Here is a 25,439-nt window from a genome sequence, read left to right as displayed (position 1 = left end):
TGTGTCGGTGAAATCCTCACAATAATTATATATTTGAGCTGTCTCAGAAGTGCTATATATATTCTCATTAGTCATGTACTTCCAAGGATATGATCATTCTTTTTTCCCCTCCAACAACCTTTGCGATGCGAGTGCGAAGCACTGCACTGCACATGAACCTCCAGTCTTGGAGTTTGCCTAAACTCCAGTTTAATCACACAGCAGGGTGGCCTATCTTCAAATGGAAATGCTAAAGCATGCTATGAAATATCTTCATTTCCTTAAATGACTGCACTGGAGAGCTTATTTAAAACAGACCACACTGTGCAACAAAACAGAGGAGGAGATGGGGAAAAAAGTCCTCTGTTTGATATTACTTTTGAACAACTTGCCCAAAAAAGGTCATGATGATGTTTCAAGCAGGAGATAAAGGCAAAGGGAGTTTTCTTCACTTCCACTCCTTTCTTTGCCATGTAGTCAATTCTACCTCTCCAGGTGGAGAGAGGACCAGTAGTCAATTCTACCTCTTCAGGTAGAGAGAGGACCATTTAATTCTCTTTGATGCACTTCAGAAGGCTCAATTGAAAAGTGTTTTTGAAACACAAAACGTTGTAGGAGTCTAAATGTAAGTGGTTGGTAGGCCCTGCAGGTCGAGGGGAGCAAACCCAGTGAGCATCAGTGTTCTGAGTTGAAGCACACCTGATGTTAAAGCTTGCAGCCCTCACACTTGGAGAAGATCACGCTTTCCTCTACCCCAGCCTTTTACTCTCTGCAATGTTCCTGCAATTTGTTTCATTCCTTCCCTCCTAAGAAGGGAACAATGGGAAGAGGAGCCACGCTGACAGTTCTGCGGGCTGAAGGTCCTTGCTTGTGATTAATGTTCATATTCCATCCTCCTGCAGAAAGTTTCAGCCAAAGAAACAAGAGCTTTAAACCCATTAATCACTTGCATCACTACTCTCATTCTGTCTAGCTTCTTATTTATTTGAGTATCTTCCACAAGCAATAAGGAAATGCCCTCCGTTGTATTTTCCTCTACCATCCTTGCCAAAACCAGACAGCTTTGTAGTTTGTTTCTCCTGGTTTGGCTGATGCATTTTTCTTCTTCCTTTCTGGAAATACTAAGCACAAAAAGATGCAAAAATAGAACTTGTGTGCAAGGTCCATCAGGTCATAAATGTCACTCATTAGCCTCAGACCTACCAAAATGATGAATTACAGTTAAAATGCATAGAAGACTCAATCTTACATCCATATATGCAATGTAGTGACTGAAAGTGGACAAAGCAGACAGAGGCACCATAAGCTTGATAGAGTCCATCAGCAATGCAGAACAATTACCAAAATCAGGAAGCAAAAGGTTAGAGGTTAAGTTCCACCTTGGTCTGTATAAGCAAAGGTTGAAACAAAGACAAACAGTTCTCACTCCTTTTGCTGGTTAGAGAAATTGAATTACAGAATCCCAGCCTGGTTTGGGTTGAAGGGACCTTAAAGCTCATTCAGTTCCAACCCCTGCCACGGGCAGGGACACCTTCCACTAGAGCAGCTTGCTCCAAGCCCCTGTGTCCAACCTGGCCTTGAACACTGCCAGGGATGGGGCAGCCACAGCTTCTCTGGGCACCCTGTGCCAGCGCCTCAGCACCCTCACAGGGAAGAGCTTCTGCCTAAGAGCTCATCTCAGTCTCCCCTCTGGCAGCTTAAAGCCATTCCCCTTGGCCTGTCCCTACATCCCTTGTCCCAAGCCCCTCTCCAGCTTCCCTGCAGCCCCTTTAGGCACTGGAGCTGCTCTCAGGTCTCCCCTTGAGGAGCCTTCTCTTCTCCAGGCTGCCCCAGCCCAGCTCTCTCAGCTTGGCTCCAGAGCAGAGCTGCTCCAGCCCTCGCAGCATCTCCATGGCCTCCTCTGGCCTCTCTCCAGTGCTCCACATTCCTCCTGTGCACGCCTCTACTCCTTAAGGAGTTCAACTACAGCTAGGACCCACATTTCTCAGGTGAGCACCCAGTCCCACCAAAAGCAGAGGAATTTTTCAACACCCCATGGCTGTAAAAATGAGCATCAAGCAAATGTGAAGCAGCATGACTTGGCAAATAGACCTACCCATTGCGAAACCCATCCACAGCAAATTAATAAGCCTAAAAGACTCTCACGGTTTGAAACCGTGCTTCCTAATCTATGATGGCTGCCACATTTATTTTATTACGATATAAAATAAAGATCACACCTTTAAACTTTCTGCATGGCTAATGAATCAGCTGAGAGGGGATGGCTCTCACGAGAGGTTCATGCCTGTGGTTAGCAGAGTCCCACAGATACACAAGAGATGCAATTAAGCTGGAATATCCAATTCTACAGCTCTGACACAGCTTATTATTTGACTAGCAAACAAGGAACTTCTTCAACTTAATTGCAACCTGGCTTTTCTACCACTGATCTTTTCCATCCTTCTTTTCCTTTAACTTTAGCCTTCATAGAGTTTTGTTTTATTTTAATCCCTTGGTGGTTGTTGTGCCTGGTTTGTGGGTCTGTGTTTTGTACTATGGAGATGCACAGCTTCCGAATGAGGGAAGCAATAGCTGCTGGTAACATTTACCCCATCACAGCTCACTCGTTAAAAATTGGGATTCAGATTAAAGCAATTTGAAGCATGAATTTGATCTGTGCCTTGATGGAGGGTCTTAAGAGCGGCAGTGTTCAAGGCCAGGTTGGACAGGGTTTGGAGCAAGCCGCTCTAGTGGAAGGTGTCCCTGCCTGTGGCAGTGGGTTGGAACTGGATGAGCTTTAAGCTCCCTTCCAACACAAACCGTTCTATGTATTTAAAACTACAGAGGGCAGCACTAAAAACACATCAGCAATGATCTGCATGACCTGCTGGTGTGTGAACAGAGCTGAGGTTTGACCACTGTTAGAAGCTGAGCTCGTACCCCCAGACAGTGCCCTTGCTCTGTGGAGCTGCAGGTACTGGTCACTGTCTTAGCCATGGACACAAACTTCTCCTGGCTGAATATCATCTCTGTCCCCCTCTAATGCAATGCTTTGATTGCCCTCTACAGAAGGAACAAGTGATTGTCACTCATTAACAAACATCCCTGGCACAGGGCACAGGGACCGTCTGCCCATGCTCCGGTACTGGCTGGGAAGGGCATGGCAGAGCCACTGCTTTGCAGGACAGAGCCTCTAAGGGTCAGGTAATTACTGGCCTCTCAGAGGCATAAACTGCCTTTAAAGCCAACAAAGTAAACAGGAACTATGAGGAGATTCATCCAGCATTTATCTTTTCACTTGTTATCTCCGATACACAAACTCATTCTTACACTGTTTGTATTGCAATGCATAAAATATTAAAATTAAAAGGCTCAGGGAGTTCTGAGAGGGGGAAAAAAAAGAGCAAAAACTATTTGAGATTCAGAAACATTTCATCAATATGTGGTGCATTTGCATACTGGAATGGGAGGCTCCTGATTATGCATGTTTATTGATTTTGAGTTTGTTTTGATTAATGATAAAGCTATGATACGTCATGTGAGGAAGGAAGGCTTGAGGGAGCTGAACACAATACAAATGGGGTGTAGTATCAGAAATCCTATTTATGCAAATAAGAGGACATTCACATGCATTTTGCTCAACCATGGTTGTACCAAAGCTCTAAAACCATTCTCTTTTATACCCTGGGTAATTTGGGGAGGCATGTTTCACACAAAAACACCGCATAACAATTACTTTTTTCTTCATTACGAATGACTTCTATTATATTACCTTGGACAAAAGAACAAGCTTCAATTCCCACTGCACCTAATTTATTATTGCTGACGAAGATATTGGTTTGTGTCAGGGTGCATAGAAATGTACTGCAAACATCCTACCGGGGGAGTTAAAAGGGAGTCGGGAGAAGAAGAGAAGGAATAAGAAAAGACAGAATCATAGGATCACAGCATGATTTGTGTTGGAAGGGACCTGAAGATCATGCAGTTCCAACCCCTGCTACAGGCAGGGGCACCTTCCACTAGCCCATGTTGCTCCAAGTTGCTTTGTCCAACCTGGCCTTGAACACTGCCAGGGACAGGGCAGCCAGAGCTCCAACAGCTCCATGTCCTCTTTATGTTAAGGACATCAGAACTGTGCACAGTACTCCAAGTGAGGTCTCACCAGAGCAGAGCAGAGGGGCAGGATCATCTCCTTTAACCTGCAGGTCACACTGCCCTTGATGCAGCCCATGACACGGGTGGTTCCAGGACATGGGTGGTTTCTGCACTGTGAGCACACACTGCCAGATGGTTATACATATAAAATATGCATATATAAAAGTTTTGGCATCTTTATAAGAGATCAATATTGACACGTTAACCTTCAGTCAAACCACTCAGGAAAATGGGTGAAGTCTTCATTAAAGAAAGCTGTAGATACTTGTTATTAGAGTGCAAAGAAAATGTAAGGACAGACTTCCTATAGGTGGTATACCAAGGACATTAACAGCGACAGATCCTATTCCTGTCTTGGATATCACAGTTTAGACCGTGCACTGGGCAGTGGGCTGAGACTATTCTCAATCTACCCAACAAGACACCATCACATCCAGATAAAGAAGACCATCAGATGGCCTGTGTTCTGACACATGAATTATTCTCACAGATCTCAGCAGGATCCTTGCCTGCATGGCAGCTGCCACGTTGGCTGCAGGATCAGAGTCTAGAGAGTTTAAACATAAGAGCAACCAGAGAATAAAGAAGGGAATGGAGGTGAGGAGGATCCCTTCTGCAGGTGCTCCTGTGTGTTTGGAGAGAGACTCAGAGGGAAGAAGTGGGGTCAGCTGAACAGCGAGAAAGGGTCAGGCTGCCACACAGCCATTGCTGCATCTGAAGGGCTGGATTTATCTTGGAAATTGGGCCTCTTAATGCCTCCACTGCTTAACAAGGCTGCTCCCACTTCAGGGACATCGTTACAGGAGACAGATGAAACGCTCATCTGACTCTTTCAGCTCAAGATGCTGGAAATTTTTCTCCGCTTTCAGAAGAAAGAGTATTGCCCATTGAAAGGCTCCTTTCTACAGCCATTACAGCAAAGCAGGACACCCAGGCTGCAGGACAGCCTCTGCTTAACAACTCCGCAGGGATCTCCCTTTTGTGGTACTTACAGGTCAGGAGCAACAGAGCCAAAGGGACACTGGGGAGATCACAGCTATCTTCTTTCTGAATGTAACAGGCTGTCAATGGGGACGTTGGCATAAGCTCAGAGTGCAGGAGCCCATCACTGTACCTGGGTCCCTCCTAATTACTCTGCAAGAAGGGGTCCTCTAAGCCATGAAAGTGCACGTACACACACATTTCTTCCTCTAACAAAGCAAGTTGCATTCATTTCTGCACGCATTTGAAAAGGCAGCTATAGATTGAATGGAATTTCAAATTTCCTAAGGAATTATTTCACCCAGAGGCTAAAGCTCTTTTACATTTAAGCCCAAATTTAACTTGAAGCATAAAGAAAACTGTAGCATAAATTAGCCTGATGCTAGAAAAACAGGAAGTCGAATTAAATCAAAGTAGTAAACTGAAGAAGTCATTTTGTTAATGTGCTAGATATTGTCAGTGATTAAGTAAGTAACTGGAGTAAGATTATAGATTCTCAAGGGCAAAACAAAATAACTGCGGCTTGAAAAAGTATCCAAAATGTGTAAACATCAAAAATTAACAACTGGAAAAGATGTTTAAAGCCATAAACCCGTGCGAGTTACATACTTCCATTCGTGTCTGAATCGAGTTGTTGTGTTTCTCTGACATGATTGAGAGCCCACCGATACCCGTATAAATCTGACAATTCAACTCATTGCGACAGCTCTTACACTCATGTAATTCGCCTCAAAATAAAGCCGTTCCACGCCTCTGCCCTCCTATGGCACCAAACTGTATTGCATGTTACCCAGTAGTTCTAAGATTACATGTTCGTTTTATGCCAAATGATAGCAAGCTTCATTTAGAAAGACAATTAGCATCACGCATCCACAGAAAAGCTTTGCAGTAATGCTTAAAAGCTGACAATGTAATTTAACCTCAGTAACGACACCAGGGTTTTCCCATTTTTGATGGAAAACATTCCGCTTCTGTACAACTGCCTTCTCTCCACCAGTGCTTTTATTTAAGTCTTTAAACCTGGTACTTAACCCCATCCATGAAATATTACCCAATATGTTGATCACGCTGGGTTTTAATTTCAACTCAACTGAAGAAGCATTGTTAAAAAGAATCACTGCATCCCAGGGGAATCAGGAAATTACACTTTATTTATTGGGCTATGACTTTCCCATAAGCAGATAGAGCCATCTACCATCTGATTGCCATCTGAGGGGAGGCACAGCTTGAGAAAGAGCACTGCCAATGTGCCACTGGGCCATTGATGAATGAAGCAATAAGACGAGAAGGTCTGGGGCTGAGGGTCATTAATGCATACCTAAAATGCCATTTGAGGCCTGATGGCTGGTTAGTATTATAGAGCCTGAGTCCACAAGAGTTTACATACTTGGTACTGCTGTTGGTCTCTTTGCACAGTAGGCACTGCCATTTGTAGGTGTTAGAATACACTGGACAGTCTAAACATGACTTATTTGGCGGGGGGGGGGGGGGAGAATGAGACAGAAAGAGTGGATGTTAATTTGGTATTTAAGAAGCACTTCCATTTCAGAAATAGCATGCTTCCAGTTTCAATATTCTATGGAATGAGAGACAAATTATGTAAAGGATCATAAAAACATATCCACAGCCATTAGTTTCTTCAAATACCCCACTGGCAGGTAACTAAGTCCTTAATGAAGCTCTAAATACTCTATAACAAATCTCTGCCCAGGGAGAGAAGTGCTGGGTACAGCAAAGTGTAGGAGTCAGGACTACCCCATCCTATAGTCCTTGGGAGGAGGAAGCTGGCCTAGATGTGCCCCATAGGTCCCCTACAAGCATCAGTTCATTGATTCTATGTGGTTGAAGCATACCTATTTCAAACTACATTTCTTTCTGTACACCCCATTAAAGACAGGATAATTTGAGGTATTTCAGGTGAATATACTGAAGTATAACAAACCATGATCAGATGAGAGTGAGCTGGTAACACGCTTCCCATAAACACCACACAGCTGCCTGCCTAGACCATAAACTGGGTGCTTTAATGGCTCACTCACACCCACTATTGCCAAACATCCGTATTTAGGTAAGCTGGGATTCCTTCCCTTGTGAATAGACTTCCCTTTAGTTAGATACTCCAAATACAATGTTTTACCAGCTTGTTATTTTATTACTGTGGGGAGGCCTACAAGCATGCTGGAAAGGGACTCTTCATCAGGGACTGTAGTTATAGGACAAGGGGTGATGGGTTCAAACTGAAGCAGGTGAAGTTCAGGTTAGATATAAGGAAGAAGTTCTTTACTGTGAGGGTGGTGAGGAACTGGCACAGGGTGCCCAAAGAACTGGTAAATGCTCCATCCCTGGTGGTGTTCAAGGCCAGGTTGGCCAGAGCCTTGGGCAACATGGTTTAGTGTGAGGCATCCCTGCCCATGGCAGGGGGTTGGAACTGAATGATCCTAAGGTCCTTTCCAACCCAAACCGTTCTATGAGGCAGCTCTATGTAGCCCTTTCCTACTCCAAAGTGGACCAGGACTCTGTACTTGCCCCCTACTGCTCTTTAGATAATGCAGCAGCAGCAGGGGAGAGGTTAAGGAATGATTCTATCATGTGCTATGATTTTAAAAGGCCTGCAGGCTGTGATTTAACAGAGATGTCTAACACAAAGTTTTTACTTCATTTCAGAACTGTTATTTCTTATCAACCAGCATGGCCACTGTATCGACATTTCTGTCAGCTACAGGCCTATACTCTCAGTTCAACATTAGCACCATCACATCAGTACTGCTCAACCAGGGAAAAGCTAAACCAGTAGAAGAGCTTTCATAGAAGCTTAAGAGTATCCACACTTGAGCTGTAGCAGTGTAAATAAATCAGCACCAGTTCTGGATGTAGCCACATCTCCACCAGCATTGCTACTGAATAACTGTAGAGCCCAGGGAGGGGAAAGGGCTCATCTTCACCACGTTTATGTCAAACTACTCCATTCAGCCTATGCTTGAGAGTACACATAAGAAACAACATCTCAGCTACACGGGGTGATTTGATTATGAACAGAGTGATTAGATTAGCAGCAGATGACTTGGAAATCACGCTGCTGCATTCCCATTGAATTACCAGCTCCAAGAGCAGCAACTCATGGAGCTACTCTCAACAACTCCCCCTTCCACCCAACCCTCCCCTTTCAAGGCTTTGAGCATCTCTTTAAGGTTCTTCAGACACTGAGCAAACAAAAGGTAACGCTTCAACCTGTACCAAACCCAATCTGTTACCAGCAATAACTACATCAATAGGGTCTATCAAGGTCAAGATGACTACTAAAAGCTTTTCCTAGGTCACATTTCATAAATGAAACAGCTATAAAAGCTGTTATCCAGCTTACCAGGAGTCCACACAGGCCAAGAGAGAGCAGCTTTGAGTGAGACCAGTTCTTCAGATCTTATTATCAGCAACCAGGGCAGAAGGAAGAGCAAGCACACATCAAGTAAGTGGACATAACCATGCAGACACCAGCAGAAGGCCATGTTCCCACGTAGTTGAAGTAATGCAACTCATGAAGCAAGCTGTCCTCAATCAGAGCATGGAAAAACTCTTCAGCTCAGCCACATCAATCACCAGGCTTAGCTTGCTGTAGGGTTCAGCTGACGAGTAGCAACTCTTTAAACCAAAGGAACTTGCAGCCATCTGCCCAGCCCTTTGGTTTTAAGCAATTTTGCTTGAGTTCTGTGAATGTAGCTAACATACTGGAAGCACTTATAAAATAACATGGAATACACTTAACAAAGTTGTACAGACAGTCCTGAAATTGATGTTGGCTCGAGCTTAAAACCAGAGAGCAACACTACCTACTCATTCAGCAAGACTGTGGTACGAAGCCTCAAAGCAGAGGTTTTGGCTGCGTTCAAGTTGTTGTTGACACTGTTCAAGGAAATTTTGCAACAAACTCGTTTGTTTTTTTCTGTTTTAATAAAAGAAGGCACCGAAAAGTCCATCTTTACCAGCCCCATGTAGGGCATAACCTCTACTTCTCCACAACAGTACTCAGCTGAGTTAACCCATAGCATGCCCGCTCTGCCGAGCTCACCTACACCCATCTCATCCTAATATCCACCAGCAGAGAGCACTGGGTAGGAAACCTTTTTGGGAGTTACCAGCCTTTCTCCCCTCCTTTCTAGCCCGAAGGAAGCAAAACCTCCATATTGCATATTACTTTCACTCAGTATGGTCTTCTCTTCAGAGCCATTATTATCCCAAGATTAAACAAACCTGATGGTTTCTATCCAAAGTACACAAAGCTCTGACTTTCCAGAATTGATCTGGGGTGTTTAGTATTCATTTCAAAATCCAATATGTTGTAGCTCATGGTATTTACCCAGGAACCACACCTAGAGCCTGAGATCTGTGGGAATCACCTGTTCTGTTCAAGCCAGCACAGTGGATTTCAGTTTGAATACAGGTTTCATGATCTCTATAGTTCATTCTCTGGAATGTTTATTATAAGTAGTTGTAAACATGTATTAAACCAGAGTTCCTTTAAAAAAATCCATGTTTGAGTCAAAATGTGAAGGGAAAAATAAAGGGGGGGGGGAAGTGAAAGGAAAAGTGAAGGGAAAAATAAAGAAACCTTTCTGTTGGTGTTTTAAGACATACCAAACTATAGCAATTTCTTTCCCCATATCCAGTTGTAACGCTAAACCACAGATAAACATTACTAACTGAGCAGGAATGTGCTTCTTCCTTCTGATGGAGGTCCAAGATTGCCCTCTTGAGTACGGCAAACAGCATGGGGTACTTCACTTACCATGTGATTGGCACACACTTGAGTTTTGAATCAGTTTGGAGATGAAGTTGTTGGCTAAAGCTCTGGAAACTCTGACTCTGGAGTTGTCAGGCTGAGAAAGACTCATTCTTTTAAACAGCACTATATTCCTTGGCTTTTTCTCTGTTTTTACATTGTTCATTAATGTTTTGCATTTCTACAGATTGTGCACACACACCACACCACCCCCCCCAAGAACTTGCATAGGGGGAACTTCATAAAAGAAGTTTATTATTTCAGTGTGTGCTAGTAAAATAGCTGCATGTTTGGGGATATTGTCTAATGTAATCTAGCTGGATGGCACACAAAAGGTCAGCCAGTGCAGGCTGACACAAAAAGATGTATCTGTTCACTGAAAGGCAGAAATCATTTCTTACCATAACTCATTTCCACGGCATCTCTTACAATGTAGGGAATTCTAAGGGTTGAGGGTTTATTTTTCCATTTATCTTGCAAACAAAGGAAATTATCCCATAAACTTATGCTTAAATTATTTTAGTCAACATCATTTTGCATAGCAACAAGTTTATTTCTAGTATATTTTGAGACACAAGCTTTGGTTTATTATTGCATTGATGTTAATGGAAATGATCCAGAAAAGGAAAACATGTTATTTGGAGGTCTGACTCTAATGCCTTCCATATCCTAAAGCAGTAAGAATTCTGGGAGCAGAGTGCTTGCAGGACTGGTGCTGAATTCCCTTCCTTAGGGCCATGTAAGTGTAAAATCCTAAGTTCATTTCAGAGCCAGACCACCTCAAACACAAACCTTCATGGAGCTTCCCACTGTCAGCTTGAGCTGGTTTACCCCTTGTGCCATGATGGACACACACATGTGAGTGCTCACATACTCCCCAGAGCAGTGCAGAGAGTACACTCTGTACACTGGGGAGACCCTCCCTGGCAGTCCTGATCCAGCTCTGGGGCAGCAGCACAAGAGGGACGTGGAGCTGTTGGAGCGAGGCCAGAGGAGGCCACGGAGATGCTGCGAGGGCTGGAGCAGCTCTGCTCTGGAGCCAGGCTGAGAGAGCTGGGCTGGGGCAGCCTGGACAAGAGAGGGCTCCTTAAAGGGAGGCCTTAGAGCAGCTCCAGTGCCTAAAGGGGCTACAGGAAACCTGGAGAGGGGCTTTGGACAAGGGCCTGTAGGGACAGGCCAAGGGGAATGGCTTTAACCTGCCAGAGGGGAGACTGAGATGAGCTCTTAGGCAGTTCTTCCCTGTAAGGGTCATACACAGGAATACATACACTGTTTACAACATCCTTTCTTTCTTTGCTTATGCAACTGCTGTGTTATAACCAAACATTACAGTTATTTTGCACAGCAGTCTAATGTGCAGCTTTTTTATCTAGCTTCTCACATGGGCGGTAACCTGCCCTCACAGCCATGACACCTTTCAGAAAAGGTTTCTGAACACACAGTTTTGACTCCCTAGTGTGGAAATCCTCAAGGCTCCAGTTCCATCATATACTTCTTTCAACACAGATACTGTCAGCTGCTTGAGGTACAGCCCCACCACTGATTCGGAAGTTGAATGAGCTTTTGTATCAAGATCAGGGTCAACCAGTATCAAATAACCCACGTACAATCACTACCTCTGTTCTCCTAATAGAGGTATGGCTGAAACTATGCACAATCATGCTTTTTCTCTTCATTACAATTTTTATAGTAATGTATGTCTTCAGAGTAACACGAGTGCTGATTTCAATGAACTCTCAAATGCACAACACATTCACTTCACGCACGTTTATTTCATCATCCATTTGAGTAAGAAATAGTTTAGATCTCAAGTAAAGGCTCTGATGATGATGATAGATTGGTGCTACAAAGGTGGGTTGATAATTAAGATGACTTGTTTGGCTGCAGGCTTTTTTCCTTCTCAAGAATGGGTTTCTCAGTGCACTGCTTTTCTGTGTGCTGTTCTGGATACCGCCTATAAATTGGGCTCTCAGAGCTTTTATCTTTCATAAATGAGGTCTGATAAATGGTTAAGCCATCTTCTTTGCTGGGGACTGGCTTATGAGCCCATTGGAGGAAGTTCTGGGAGTTCTGTTGCCGTCTCTCTGGTTCCACCTTCCTGCGGCCCAAACCCTAAGGAAAAAATAGGAAGACAAATTAATGTAAAACATATGATTTACAATCACAGTTTCACAGATTCATCTTGCAACAGTCACTACCCCAGTGGGAAGTTAAGGAAGCTGTTACCACAGTGATTCCCAGAACTCAGGGTTCATCTTTAGCAAGTTAAAAATAGGATTGTCAGACTCGCCTGGATGAATATATATTCAATGGGAAATCTGTTGACCTTCCACCTCTTAGTACTAATAAACCACTTCAACTTTGCATTTCTGTAGCACACTATCTACTCCAGGCTATTTAGTTCTACTCAGCTAAATTAATCTGCAGAGTAACCCAAAGAAACAGGTTAATAATTTTATGTCTGGACTGCAATAAAGAAACTGAGACAGACCATGAAATCTGAATCTTCAAAGCTGTCCCCTGTGTGTCCACACACGGAGAGACACAGACTGATTTTCACACTCCATAGCTTGCAGGAAATTTATTTGGAATTATGGTTGATCAGTATCTCTAAAGCTATGAGACACTGCACAAAGGGCACAGAAATGGAGGTCACTCCCTGAATAATGAATACCAAAAATGCAGGTCTAAAAGAGCTCAGAGTCAGACGAACTATCACAATTCACTGCTTCCTCCTCTACTTGTGATCTGCTGAACTGCCCTATTGCTTTTGTTAATGACAGGACAAAGGAGAATGGCTTTAACCTGCCAGAGGGGAGATTGAGATGAGCTCTTGGGCAGAAGTTGTCCCTGTGAGGGTGCTGAGGCACTGGCACAGTGAAGCTGTGGCTGCCCCATCCCTGGCAGTGTTCAAGGCCAGGTTGGACACAGGGGCTTGGAGCAATCTACTCTAGTGGGAGGTGTCTCTGCCTGTGGCAGGGGATTGGAACTGGATGAGCTTTAAGCTCCCTTCCAACCCAAACCACTCTGATTCTATGATTCTGTGATATGTCAACAATCTAAGAAAAGTGGAAAAACATGAACTTGTTACACACAGAGAAAAGCCCAAACCAATATAAATTCTATTCAAAGTTGTGTCTTCTGCAACTTACATTTAAACAGGTATTTTATAGAGATGGGATTGGAAAAGAATACATTTTGGAGATACATCGTGGGTGTCCTACGGAATTCACTTAAATTTAGGACAAAAAAGAGCTTGAACCAAATAAGCGGGACTGAGCCCCCTACAAAAGTTCATCACAAAGCCAATCCCTTTTATCAGACTAATAGGATGCATCGCCAGCTAGAAAACCATATTAAGACAAGAAAAACATTTGCTAGGACCCCTAGGAAATGCCTATCAAATACCCAGATCATGGCAGGGGGGTTGTTCTCCTTGAGTTCTGCCACCCTCAAAGACCATCTCTGCCAGTCCCAGAGGAGTCCCATCCCAATCCTAATGAAACATGGGGTTTTCTTTGCTGTTTACATTTTTCTCTTCTAGCAAACCTACAGTTTGTGCAGGGGGGGAGAAAAAAACCCTGTGTTTCATCTCTGGCAGGCTGAGAGATCTGAACTTGCTGGATTTTGCTCAGTGCTGGTACTTACAAAATCAAAATACTCTCCTACATTCCGCAAACAGTGCTTGTTGTCATGAAAGGAAAACGGGAAATTGTTCTTCAATGCAGTCTGAAAAGAAGAAACAACAGCAAATAAATATCAACCTTCATACACCTGGTTTGGAGTATACTTGCGTCTTACAAGGGAAATATAACAAGGGAAAGTGTAGAGTCCTGCATCTGGGCAGGAACAACCCCAGGTTCCAGTATAGGTTGGGGAACGACCTGTTAGAGAGCAGTGTAGGGGAGAGGGACCTGGGGGTCCTAGTGGACAACAGGATGACCATGAGCCAACACTGTGCCCTTGTGGCTAAGAAGGCCAATGGCATCCTGGGGTGTATTAGAAGGGCGGTGGTTAGTAGGTCGAGAGAGGTCCTCCTTCCCCTCTACTCTGCCCTGGTGAGACCGCATCTGGAGTATTGTGTCCAGTTCTGGGCCCCTCAGTTCAAGAAGGACAGGGAGCTGCTGGAGAGAGTCCAGCGCAGGGCAACGAAGATGATTAAGGGAGTGGAACATCTCCCTTATGAGGAAAGACTGAGGAAGCTGGGTCTCTATAGTTTGGAGGAGAGGAGACTGAGGGGTGACCTTATCAGTGTCTATAAATATATAAAGGGGGAGTGTCACGAGGACGGAGCCAGGCTCTACTCAGTGGCAAACAATGATAGGACAAGGGGTAATGGGTACAAACTGGAACACAAGAGGTTCCACTTAAACTTGAGAAGAAACTTCTTCTCAGTGAGGGTGATGGAACACTGGAACAGGCTGCCCAGGGAGGTTGTGGAGTCTCCTTCCCTGGAGACATTCAAAACCTGCCTGGACGCATTCCTGTGTAACATTATCTAGGTGTTCCTGCTCCGGCAGGGGGATTGGACTAGATGATCTTTCGAGGTCCCTTCCAATCTCTAACATACTGTGATACTGTGATACTGTGATACTTCTTATATTCTGCCAGATGCCAAAATTACTGCTGCCTATATTCTAACACAGAAATCATAGAATCATAGAATGGTTTGTCTTGGAAGGGAGCTTAAAGCTCATCCAGTTGCAACTCCCTGCCATGGGCAGGGACACCTTCCACTAGAGCAGCTTGCTCCAAGCCCCTGTGTCCAACCTGGCCTTGAACACTGCCAGGGATGGGGCAGCCACAGCTTCTCTGGGCACCCTGTGCCAGCGCCTCAGCACCCTCACAGGGAAGAACTTCTTCCTTGTATCTAACCTGAACTTCCCCTGTTTCAGTTTGAACCCATCACACTTTGTTCTATCACTACAGTCCCTGATGAATAGTCCCTCTCCAGCATCCCTGTAGGCCCCTCTTCAGAGATTGGAAGGCTCCTCTGAGGTCTATATTCACATATTACATTTTTAACTGCACACAATTCTGTAGGGGTAATGTGGACCCTCTGTATTTTATTTTATTTACAGGATCATCTGAAGGATTTGCATTCCCTTGACTTGAATATATACACAATTAATATAAAAGTGTGACTTCCCAAATAAGAAAGACCTTCTGTCTGCAAGCAGCAAAATACTGCACGTCCTGTTTGATTCACCAGTAAGGCTAAAGCTAATTAAAATGAACTACAAAAGGGACCTTGAAACTGAATTAGTCTATGATTTATGTACTGAACATCATGTACCCTGCTTGTTGCAGGGGAAGTGGAGGAGGTATTAATTGCATAACTCATTTATAATCTCATTCTTTAACATGTTAAGCCAGTTCCCAAAATGAACCTACTGTTTTAGAAGAAAATAAGGACAACTGCAAAAGAACCCTTTAAAAAGTAATTTAACTGGGTTTGAATGAACTGACAGAGGGTAGATTTAGACTGGATATAAGGGAGAAGTTCCTCCCTGTGAGGGTGCTGAGGCCCTGGCACAGGGTGCCCAGAGAAGCTGTGGCTGCCCCATCCTTGGCAGTGTTCAAGGCCAGGTTGGACACAGGGGCTTGGAGCAAGCTGCTCTAGTGAAAGGTGTCCCTGCCCATGGCAGGGGTTGGAACTGGATGAGCTTTAAGCTCCCTTTCAACCCAAACCAGTCTGGGACTACATATCATTGCAATATTATTAAAATAGCTAAAAACTGAAACACTGAAATCTCTTCTGGACTAGTAAATTGCCTCTGTTCTCCCCCAAGCACTATTCTGTTGCTTCGTATTGGGAGCTTTATGGTTTTTAACTGCAAATGCTCTAGCAATTTTTACTTTTTCCATTGTGGAATACATTTTCCCTCTCCCAACTATGATTTTCACCTCCAAAAAGAGGAGCAAGTTTCAATGTGCAATGTGCAATTTAACAAAATATGTTTCAAAAGTGAACCTGAATCAGTTCTGAAGCTAAATGCTACAGGAGGCCTGATCCAGCATTACAAAATACTAAATCTGCCTGCATGGAGTCAGCTGCAAAATTATATCTGAGGGCATTTGCTGTCTTAGACAGATTTTCTGCCTTTTTTTAGGTATGTGCCACACGTTCACTTGTTTTCTCATCCAGATTCACCCAGACTGTAGTTCTATGGTTAAGTAAATTCAACAGACACATTCTCATACATGTGTTTAAAAATAAGCACCTTCTAAGTCCCTAAAATGTGGCACTCACTAAAATATCTGACTCCAATTACCAATCATCATTTTAGGAATAGTGTTTATTGCCACTGCCTATATGCTGCAGGAAAACTGAAAACAAAGGTGGTAAATACTGAATATCATCTCTTGGAAGGATTCCCCAGATTAACTAATGGTTTACAAAAGGAAGTATGAAAAAGGAGGTAATACAAGCTTATACAGTGCTGTGTTTCTGAGGAAACTAATCCCACAGGCAGCAAACCCCCTCATACTAAGAGATCACAGACATCCAGCTGCACATGCAGCTTCCAACACTCTATCAGCGCTTCTTAAAACTGTGACAGAAACAAACTTCCACAGGTTGCTCCTGGGACATCACATTTTAGCCTTTAAAGGCTCAAATCTTTGTACTCTCATTGCTGAACTCATCAGAGTTCTTGATTTATGAGAGAGAGAAATTCCACTAATTCCTTTTAACAGTGACATGCCAGTAAATGCAAGATATAAACCAGATGAACAGTCCTACTAGTGCTGATAAAAGGTCCAGGTGACCAGGTTCTCCTTTCTGAGTCGCTAAGGCCAGATGCTTCACAGAAAGGTATACGTAATATCAACATAACGTACACTCATGGTACAATATAATCTTCTCCTTCTCACTAGCCCCCAGCTTCCTTTTTAAATAGTCCTTCCTGCTTTTTGGTACAGCAAAATCTGTGAAATGAATTCAATATAATTGCTATGCTCATAGAAAATGGAAATAGAAAATGTTCTGTGCATAAGGTGGGTGGGTAAAGCAGAGCTCAGTGTGATGATAAAATAAGGACATAAAAATGTGATTATGAAACTGTAACACTTTAAATCCTCAAGGTTTTAAAATACTGTATTTTGTTTCCAAAACTGTCCCATATCTCCTCATTTTTAAGCATTTTTAATGATCAAAAAAGTAATCCTTTGCCTGACTATACGGAATTGCTAACATTCAATTCAAAACAGATCATCAAATTTCACTTAAACTGTCTTATATGGCTTTACACACAGGCTTTGGGCTGAGATAGCTCATGACTGATTCTGTGATATATTCTGACACATAGATATGTCTCAAGTAGGTAGAGTAGCTACTAAAAGAGTAAAGTAACTGATGCTGGCAACCAAGAACTACAGCAGGCCTTGAGTACCCCAAATTAGAACTAACGATGAGATATGTTTCCGCCTTAGCACAAGCAGCCATCATTTTACTCCCTGAGGCACAAAGTCTGCCACTCTGCTACTTTACTAACTACCACACTTTACTTAGCAAGTGCTGTCCTGCAAAAGGAGCTCTTTAAGTTGTATTGCCACAGTAACTCACCTGCTCCTGAGCTTTGAATGCTAGCGGCAGTTTCTCTTCAATGTACGGAGCTGCTTTGTTCTGGACCTGGTTTTGTGCAGAACTTGTAGTTGGCTCGGCTTGATTCTGGTCTACTCCAATATAAGCAAACTAGAAAATAACAACAATTGTGACCCATTTAGAACAAAACCCCCAAACAACAACAAAACCCCAATTAGATCTGATCAGAAATGCTGCCAAAATTGCTTATTCCCACTTATTTTTTATTCTTTGGCTTGCAGCAGCACCTAGTGGTGTCTGGAAAAAATCTGGGGCTTCCAAGCACACAGCACGACCGCTGCAATGAGGACATTACAACGTCACCAGACAAGAATACTGTTCCTCCAAGAACCTTCTGAAAACTGTTTATACAGTGATAATCCATCTATGCCATAACACTTCCTTTTGCCTATGCTGCTGACGCTGTTGTAGGTTTGAAAACACCGAACTGGGGAGGAACAGATCAGCCAAACATTAGGCCCATGGGTTCAGAGACGGAAGAATGGACTGCGCCAGGCGTGGGTCACAGTGCCCTGCAATGCTGAGATGTTCCAGCCCAGCGACCTGACAGGGACTGTGGCACTTCTGAGAGCAACAACTGAGGCAAACATTGAATCATAGAATCAACCAGGTTGGAAATGACCTTTAAGCTTATCCAGTTCAACCGTTCCCCAGCACTGCCAAGGCCACCACTGAGGGCCTTGTCTACACAGGAACACTTCCAGGGATGGTGACTCCAGCACTGCCCTGGTCAGCCTGTGCCAATGCCTGAGCACCCTTTGGGGAAAGAATTGTTCCCAATATCCAGTCTAAACCTCCCCTGGTACAGCTTGAGGCTGTTACCTCTTGTCCTATCACTTGTTACCTGGAAGACTGACTCCCACCTCACTACAGCTCCCTTTCAGGTAGGTGTAGAGAGCTATAAGGTACCCCCTGAGCCTTCTCTTCTCCAGACTAAACCCTTCCAGTTCCCTCAGCTGGCATTTTCCAGAAGATAATCATCCTGGGCTAAGTATAAGAGACCTCCAGCACTGTTGGAAGAGTGGAAAAAACACACTGCCAGAGGTGGCTTTACTCCCTCTGAATGCAGGGGACACCTTTTCCTCATCATCATTAGGAAGGGTGAACCCCGTTCCCGGCTGAAAGCCACGATCACCCCTAGCGCAGAGCTCAGGGATAACAGGGAGGGCGCAGGAGCGCCCCGCCTCGGCCCTCTCACCCAGTTGCCGGTGTGCTGCGCGTTGGGATGGACCCGCTGGTCCCTGTGCATGGCTCCGGCTGCTGCTGTCGCTGCTCTGCCCCTTCCCGGCCCCGACCCTGCGGTTCTCAGTTGCCACTGGTTGCCGAGCTCACAGAAGGGGTGCATGCCATCGCCGTGACGTCAGGCATTCGCCGTGACGTCAGAGCTTCCCTGACGGCATCACTAGTGATTCGGGTGCTCCAGCAGGATCCACAACACCGATGGCAGCGCTGCTCTTCCCCGCCTGCTGCAGAAATGGGGAAACGAGTCGGTAGAAGCACTGAATGTTGTCTTAAAGTGGAGGAGAAATAGAGTTCTGTTTAAATATTAATTAGTTCTGCACAATCACTCCAATGACACTTCACAATCTCAGTGGTAATATATGAAGAGAGGTCACTCCTATTACAGACATAGTCCCTACAGTGGAGGTAGCAGATATTTTTTATGTATAGTGCTTTGTAACATGTTTTTTTACAACTGTGGAATCATAGAATCAACCAGGTTGGAAAAGGCCTTTAAACTCATCAAGTCCAACTGCTCCCCAAGCACTGCCAAGGCCACCACTAACCCATGGCACTGAGGGCCTTGTCTACACGGTGTGTGAACGCTTATAGGGATGGTGACTCCAGCCCTGCCCTGGGCAGCCTGTTCCAATGCCTGAGCACCCTCTGGGGAAGGAACTGTTCCTCATCTCCATCTAAACCTCCCCTGGTGCAGCTTGAGGCCATTACCTCTTGTCCCATCCCTTGTTCCTTGGGAAAGCCCAGTCCTCTCCTGGCTCCATCCTCCTGTCAGGCAGTTGTAGAGAGTGACAAGGTGCCCCTGAAGCACGGAATCAGACTCTACAACTCAGAGAGAGTTATAAAGCAGGTATGTTTATTACGGCACTGGGTGCAAGAGGGGTCGCTCCTCCTAACTTGCACACCGAGTGGTTAAGCAAGCAGATATTTATTACACACAAACACACATATTCATTAGGTTCCCGACAGACTGTCGGGGATATTATAATTAGTTTAGGTACTTATTATCATAAGTCTCCTCCCTTTTGGCGCTTGTGCACTGCCCTCTGATGGTAGTGGGCAGGGGTCTTCAAGATGAAGTAAGCAGTCTTCCTCATGGTGCACTTTTCCACAGTTGGATGCCCCAGTAATCACAAAACCAGCTGAAACCAGCCATATCTGTAAGTTTCTGATAGCTGGCAAAGATTTAGGACAGTGTGACCTTCGTACAAAATTTATTTCAACAAGCACAGGATGGGCAGACAAGGAGTATCCAAAGGTAGCAGATGTTCAGGACTCACTGTCTCCAAACTATCTCATAATTAGAAGGATGGTAAGAAATAACTGACTCATTAGAAGGATGGAAAGAAATAATTCACTTGTAAGACTACTAAATTCCATTATCACACCACAGGCTTACACCACAAACATTGGTCTCTATCTTAGACCTAAGTAAAGTTCAAATTATTTTAACCCTATGTTTTCCAGGCACTTGCTTTCCTTATATCAACCCCTGAGCCTTCTCTTCTCCAGACTAAACCGCCCAGGTCCCCCACCCATTCCCCATCACAGTTGTGCTCCAGACCCTGCACCAGCTCCGTTGCCCTTCTCTGGCCCCGCTCCAGCACCTCAGTGTCTCTCTTGTAGTGAGGGGCTCAGAAGTGAACACAGGATTCAAGGTGCAGCCTCACCAGTGCCCAGTGCAGGGGCATCATCACTGCCCTGGCCCTGCTGCCGCACTGGCGCTGATACAGTCCAGGATGCTCGTGGCCTCTTGGCGGCCTGGGCACAAGCTGCTCATGTTCAGCTCCGTCAATCAGAACCCCAAGGTCCTTTTCCATGGGCAGATCACCCAAGCCTGTAGCGTTGCATGGGGTTGCTGTGGCGCAAATGCAGAACGCGGCACTTTGCCTTGTTGAACCTCATAACATAAAACCAACCTGCCCAAACCCAACGACCCCACAGCCCACCGCCATTGCCCGCCACTGCAGCCTTCCCCCTCAGGCGCAGCCCCGCCCCTCCCGCAAGCCCCACCCCCAGCGCTCTTCTATTGGCCAGAGTGCTCCTTCCCCACCCCTCGCGCTCTCCTATTGGTCAGTCCGCGTTTTCCCCGCCCACCAACCCCTTCCGGGACTTCTTGAGGAGCCTCGCGAGATCTGGCTGTTCCCGCGGTGACGCACCCCCCCCCCCCGGTCGGCAGTGGGCTCTGACAGGGCCCCGGCGCGCCTCCGGCGGCAGCGTGAGGGGAGCGGGACATGGAGGAGGTCTGCGGGGCCGCGGCCGCCGCGCCCCTAAGGGGAGACGTGGAGGAGCCCAAGCAGGTACCGGCGGTGACAGTGAGGGTGGGGGGGACCTCCGCGTGCTTCTCCGCAGTGCCCCACAGCCGCGGGTGTACGGGGGTCCTGCGGCTGAGGGGCAGCGTTACCCTCGGGCCGCCCCGGAGCTGCCCCGTGTTGCTGCTCCCTCCGCCTCAGCCCGGACCGTGTGGGGCTTCAGGCGGCAAACACAGCCCACAGTAACGTTTTAGGTTGCCTCATAGGTGTGGATCCACCTTCCAGTTTGGTGAGCAAGGGAATGCTGTTGTAGGGCTGGAGAGAAGTAGGGAGTGTGCTAATTATGATTAAGCTTTAATTGTAAGCGGTGTTTCTGTTGTTATGTTTAAGTGCAGGGTGCTGCGTTGTATTTACATAAACAGTGTCCTGTGGATCTGTTTTTCCCTTAACATGCGTCAGTTCAAAGCTCTCAACACAAGTGTGGCAGCTGCGTGTTTTGTAAAGAAATATGCAGTCATAAGGTGTATTTATTTATAGTGCTTCCCTGTGAGGGTGCTGAGGCGCTGGCACAGGGTGCCCAGAGAAGCTGTGGCTGCCCCATCCCTGGCAGTGCTCAAGGCCAGGTTGGACACAGGGGCTTGGAGCAAGCTGCTCTAGTGGAAGGTGTCCGTGCCCGTGGCAGGGGTTGGAGCTGGATGAGCTTTAAGGTCCTTTCCAACCCAAACCAGGCTGGGATTCTGTGATTATTAAAGCAGAAACGTGTAGCTTTAGTGTTGGTGTTAGTGAACACTTATTTTCGCAAGCTTTTGCAGCATTAGTAGGAATTCTATTTTAGTTTCAGACTTTCTGAGTAATTTTGCATTCCGTGGGAGCTGCCTCGAATGACATTTTAGCCTTACAAAGTGGAGCGCATGCTTGACGCAAGTGTTGGAATTCGTGTAACTGAAATGTTCAGAAGTATAGGAAGGAGAAAGCTATAAGTGAATGCAAGACTGGGCTTTGCTCCCTAAGTTAAAAATAGCTTATAGAGCAAGTCTGGAAGTTTTAATTAAGGTAGATTTAGATTAGACATTAGAAAGAAATTCTTCCCTCTGAGGGTGCTGAGGCACTGGCACAGGGTGCCCAGGGAAGCTGTGGCTGCCCCATCCCTGGCAGTGTTCAAGGCCAGGTTGGACACAGGGGCTTGGAGCAATCCACTCTAGTGGAAGGTGTCCCTGCCCATGGCAGAGTGTTGGAACTGGATGAGTTTTAAGGTCCCTTCCAACCTAAACCATTCCATCATTCCATGAAGTAATGGACTGATTTCTCTTTGAATACTAGGGGTCGGTGTTGTTCCTTGGAGGCAATGAAGTGAAAAGCAGTGCTGTGGTGAAGTACTCGTCTGCCCCACCACAAGCAGCATTTGCCCGTCTTCAGGAGAAGACAGACCTGAAACTTCCACCTGCCAACTGGTTGCGTGAAAGTGCTAAGCTGGGACCAGCAGGTACTACCATTCTTGGCAACAACAAGAAGAGTAAACCCTTTTCAAGGTAAATAACAGTAGGCTTTGTTTTTTCCAGGCTTTTAAGAATAATTCTAGTAGTGAACTTGGACCCTCTGTAATTGAAAGTAGAAAGTGCAGACTTTGCCATAGCAACTTGGTCTTCTTAGCCATTCTCTCTCTCTGCTTTTGCATCCTTAGTTCTTGCCTGTGTGCTATTGTCTTGTCTCCTTTATAAATGATTAATGATGCTGGTAATGTTGTTGATGATTATTCTTTTCAAGTGCATGTTGACACCTTGCCTGAGACAGTCAAGCTGACTTCATGTTCTTCCCTGGTTGGCTGTTGCCAGTTGGCCAAAATCAAACTAGACTGGTTCAGCCAGCTCTTCTGCTTCTGATAACAGGTGAAAATTGAAGATCTTGAAGGTTACAGAGCAAATTTATAGCCCTTCTGGATCTTTAGAAACCAGACCTGGCTAACAAATGGCAAAAGAAATTTCAGAGTCATGTCAGGAGTGAACACAGAAGGTGAAATAAGGGGCAGAAGCAAAAAGCAGCATTACCTTTCAGTATGGATGTTTGTTCAACAGTTGGATGAATGGAATTCAGAGTATTTAGAAACAGGAGGCTTAAATCCTGTGCTGAACAAGCAGATTCATGCCAAGTCAACTAGTTAGTGAAATTTAACAGTTTGTGTTTAAATCCTCATCATCTGTTTTAGGACATGTACATTTTTGAGCAGAGCAGTATGTTTCTCGGGGCTTTATGATTTTTTCCCCTTTATTTTAGATACTATGTTTGTTTGTCAAACAGAGGCTGATAGTTTAACCTGTCTCTGTCTCCAGTGTCAATATTACAAAGCTAATAGCGGAAGTACAACTTCAGACACTTGCACATCATGTATTTGTTTGGGTTATAGTAATACCTGGTTTAATTGTAAAGAATAATCTGTACATTTAAATAATCCAACTTCAATAACTTGTAATTTAGAGAGGCTTTAATAAGGGTGAAGATACAAAGATGTGTCTGTTACAACACGTAGGCCAGTTAAAAAACAGAAATTAGGGATAAAATTAAATGACAGCAGCTAAAATTAAGCTATTTATGGTCTTTAATGCCTTAAAGAGAAGCTCTTTGAAAAAAAAAACTGTTCTTGTTTTTAGTGGTAAAAAAATTAAAACTTAATTTCTCTAATTTCTCATAACTGTCTTAACACTTCAGTAGCTGTTTTTTTTTCATTTCACAAAACTTAAGCTACCTATTTGTGTGTCTTGAAACTGGATTTAAGCAATTTGAAAGAGAGCTTTGAAAAACATGTGGAATGTAAAACTGAAATTGTTTTGCTGATTAACTTTAGATGTTATTACACCTAGTAATGTTATATACACTTTTTTTATATAAAGAAAAAACTTTTAGATATCTAATAAGCTTAAAAACATGCAGTTGTCTATTTAATGTTACATTTGTCTTAACTTGTAATATTTTCCAAATAGCTTTGGGATGGCCTATGACTTCATTGACTCAGTTGGAAATGATGTGGATGTTGTGTCTGATTCAGAGGTAGGTGTAACTTAAGTGCTATCGTTCAAACTCTTGTTGTACAAACCTTATTTTAAGACACTGCCGTGGCTTCTGTCATCTTTGTGTCTTTTGAGGAGAAGTAAAAGATCCCCTAATGGGTCACTGAATTTCTGCTCTGTGATTTAAGGGAGTTGTGATCACTGAATAAGGCATGCAGAGATAAAAACATCTTTCCTATGGATTTCTGTAATTAATGTTCAGCTAAAATATGTGGTTGAGTGAATGCAATACATCAGTCTTGCAATGTAGTTGACTTGTGTGTTTGAAATAACTTTTTTTCCATGTAAATCATTGCTCTCAGGATGATTTATTTTTCTCTTTATCCTTATCTAGAAGAGAGCCCCCTTCAGTCTTGTTTCCTCTGATTTTTGCCAGCTCTTTTGGTGCTGGTTATATCTGTAGAATTCAGATGAGGCTATTCAGAAGAGGAAACATACACACCCAGTTTAGTGTCTTAGTATTGATGTTGGCAGATTTTTATTCAGGCTTAGATTCCTCTAGGTATCTGACAAAGTGTTGATATTCCTGTGGTGATGATAAAGCTTTTAAAATCCAAACCATCCGCTTGCATTTTTCTGTCACTTTTGATGATACCTGCTTGTGATGATCTGAAGAGAGATTGAATTTAAACCACGTATGTGGTTTATACTGACTGCTTGGTCTCTTTATTGCTGTCATTCATGTTCTCTGAGTTCAAGAAATGCAACTTCTTGTGGAATGGCTTTAAAGTCACTGACACTGTAAGGTTTTATTTGCCTCTCCATGCCTCTTCAGTACTAGTAGTATATTCTTTGCTTATAGTTTTCTAAGAATTGTCTTGCAATGCAGTATAGTTCTACTGATTGTCTCTGTTCTCATTTCTCCTGCAAGAACATTAAAAAGCTTCTGAAGATTCCATACAGCAAGTCACACGTGAGCATGGCAGTACATCGCATCGGGCGGACGCTGCTTTTGGATGAGCTGGATATCCAGGAACTCTTCATGAGATCATCTCAAGTGAGCTATGTGTTTTTGAAGTATGGTCAAAATGAATTATTCCAAGAATAGTGTAGCCACCAAGAAAGCACATATGTGTAAAAATGCCTAAGAATTGTAGGCAAATACAAAAGGTGCTTTGTTTGCAGCACTCGGTTTACCCATGAACTGCATCTGATGGTATTGTAGGTCTTAGTTCTTCCCTATGAGGGTGCTGAGGTGCTGGCACAGGGTGCCCAGAGAAGCTGTGGCTGCCCCATCCCTGGCAGTGTTCAAGGCCAGGTTGGACAGGGCTTGGAGCAACCTGCTCTAGTGGAAGGTGTCCCTGCCCATGGCAGGGGGTTGGAAATGAATGATCTGTAAGGTCTTTTCCAAATGTCATGGTTTAAGCCTTGCTGGTAACTCAGAACCTTGCAGCCACTCGCTCAGTCCCCCT

At 44.4% G+C, this 25,439-nt stretch overlaps 2 protein-coding genes and 1 long non-coding RNA gene across 6 annotated transcripts in view; 2 read left to right on the top strand and 1 right to left on the bottom strand.

Annotated features, from left to right (window-relative positions):
• Positions 1-25,439, top strand: part of LOC133282577 (uncharacterized) — a 380,577-nt gene that overhangs the window by 55,961 nt on the left and 299,177 nt on the right. Inside the window, exon 2 of the long non-coding RNA XR_009747664.1 lies at positions 2,679-2,715. This is a non-coding gene — a long non-coding RNA (uncharacterized LOC133282577). The remainder of the gene's footprint in view (positions 1-2,678; positions 2,716-25,439) is intronic.
• Positions 10,971-19,135, bottom strand: TEX36 (testis expressed 36). Of its 2 annotated transcripts, XM_061478596.1 has the most exons (4): positions 18,673-19,107; positions 17,436-17,564; positions 13,517-13,597; positions 10,997-11,980 (listed from the first exon to the last, which is right to left on the bottom strand). In XM_061478596.1, the coding sequence occupies exons 1-4, from the start codon at positions 18,817-18,819 to the stop codon at positions 11,732-11,734; spliced, it is 606 nt and encodes a 201-aa protein (XP_061334580.1). In that variant the 5' UTR covers positions 18,820-19,107; the 3' UTR covers positions 10,997-11,731. The 2 variants fall into 2 exon arrangements, with proteins under 2 accessions (XP_061334581.1, XP_061334580.1); XM_061478597.1 differs by lacking the exon at positions 13,517-13,597 and having other exon boundaries at positions 10,971-11,980; positions 18,673-19,135.
• EDRF1 (erythroid differentiation regulatory factor 1) overlaps positions 20,858-25,439 on the top strand; it is a 28,130-nt gene continuing 23,548 nt past the window's right edge. For all 3 annotated transcript variants that reach the window (XM_061478573.1, XM_061478571.1, XM_061478572.1), the window contains exons 1-4: positions 20,858-21,013; positions 22,286-22,494; positions 23,941-24,007; positions 24,899-25,024. In XM_061478573.1, the coding sequence (XP_061334557.1) occupies positions 20,948-21,013; positions 22,286-22,494; positions 23,941-24,007; positions 24,899-25,024 (468 nt within the window). In that variant the 5' untranslated portion in view covers positions 20,858-20,947. The remainder of the gene's footprint in view (positions 21,014-22,285; positions 22,495-23,940; positions 24,008-24,898; positions 25,025-25,439) is intronic.

The sequence above is a fragment of the Pezoporus flaviventris genome, unplaced genomic scaffold, assembly GCF_033815535.1.
Source record: "Pezoporus flaviventris isolate CSIRO_AGI_PZ_B2104156 unplaced genomic scaffold, CSIRO_AGI_Pfla_v1 ptg000129l, whole genome shotgun sequence".
In the NCBI taxonomy this organism is placed as follows: domain Eukaryota; kingdom Metazoa; phylum Chordata; class Aves; order Psittaciformes; family Psittacidae; genus Pezoporus; species Pezoporus flaviventris.
The sequence above is the reverse complement of the archived record's forward strand: the minus strand, read 5'-3'. Positions and strand labels throughout refer to the sequence as shown.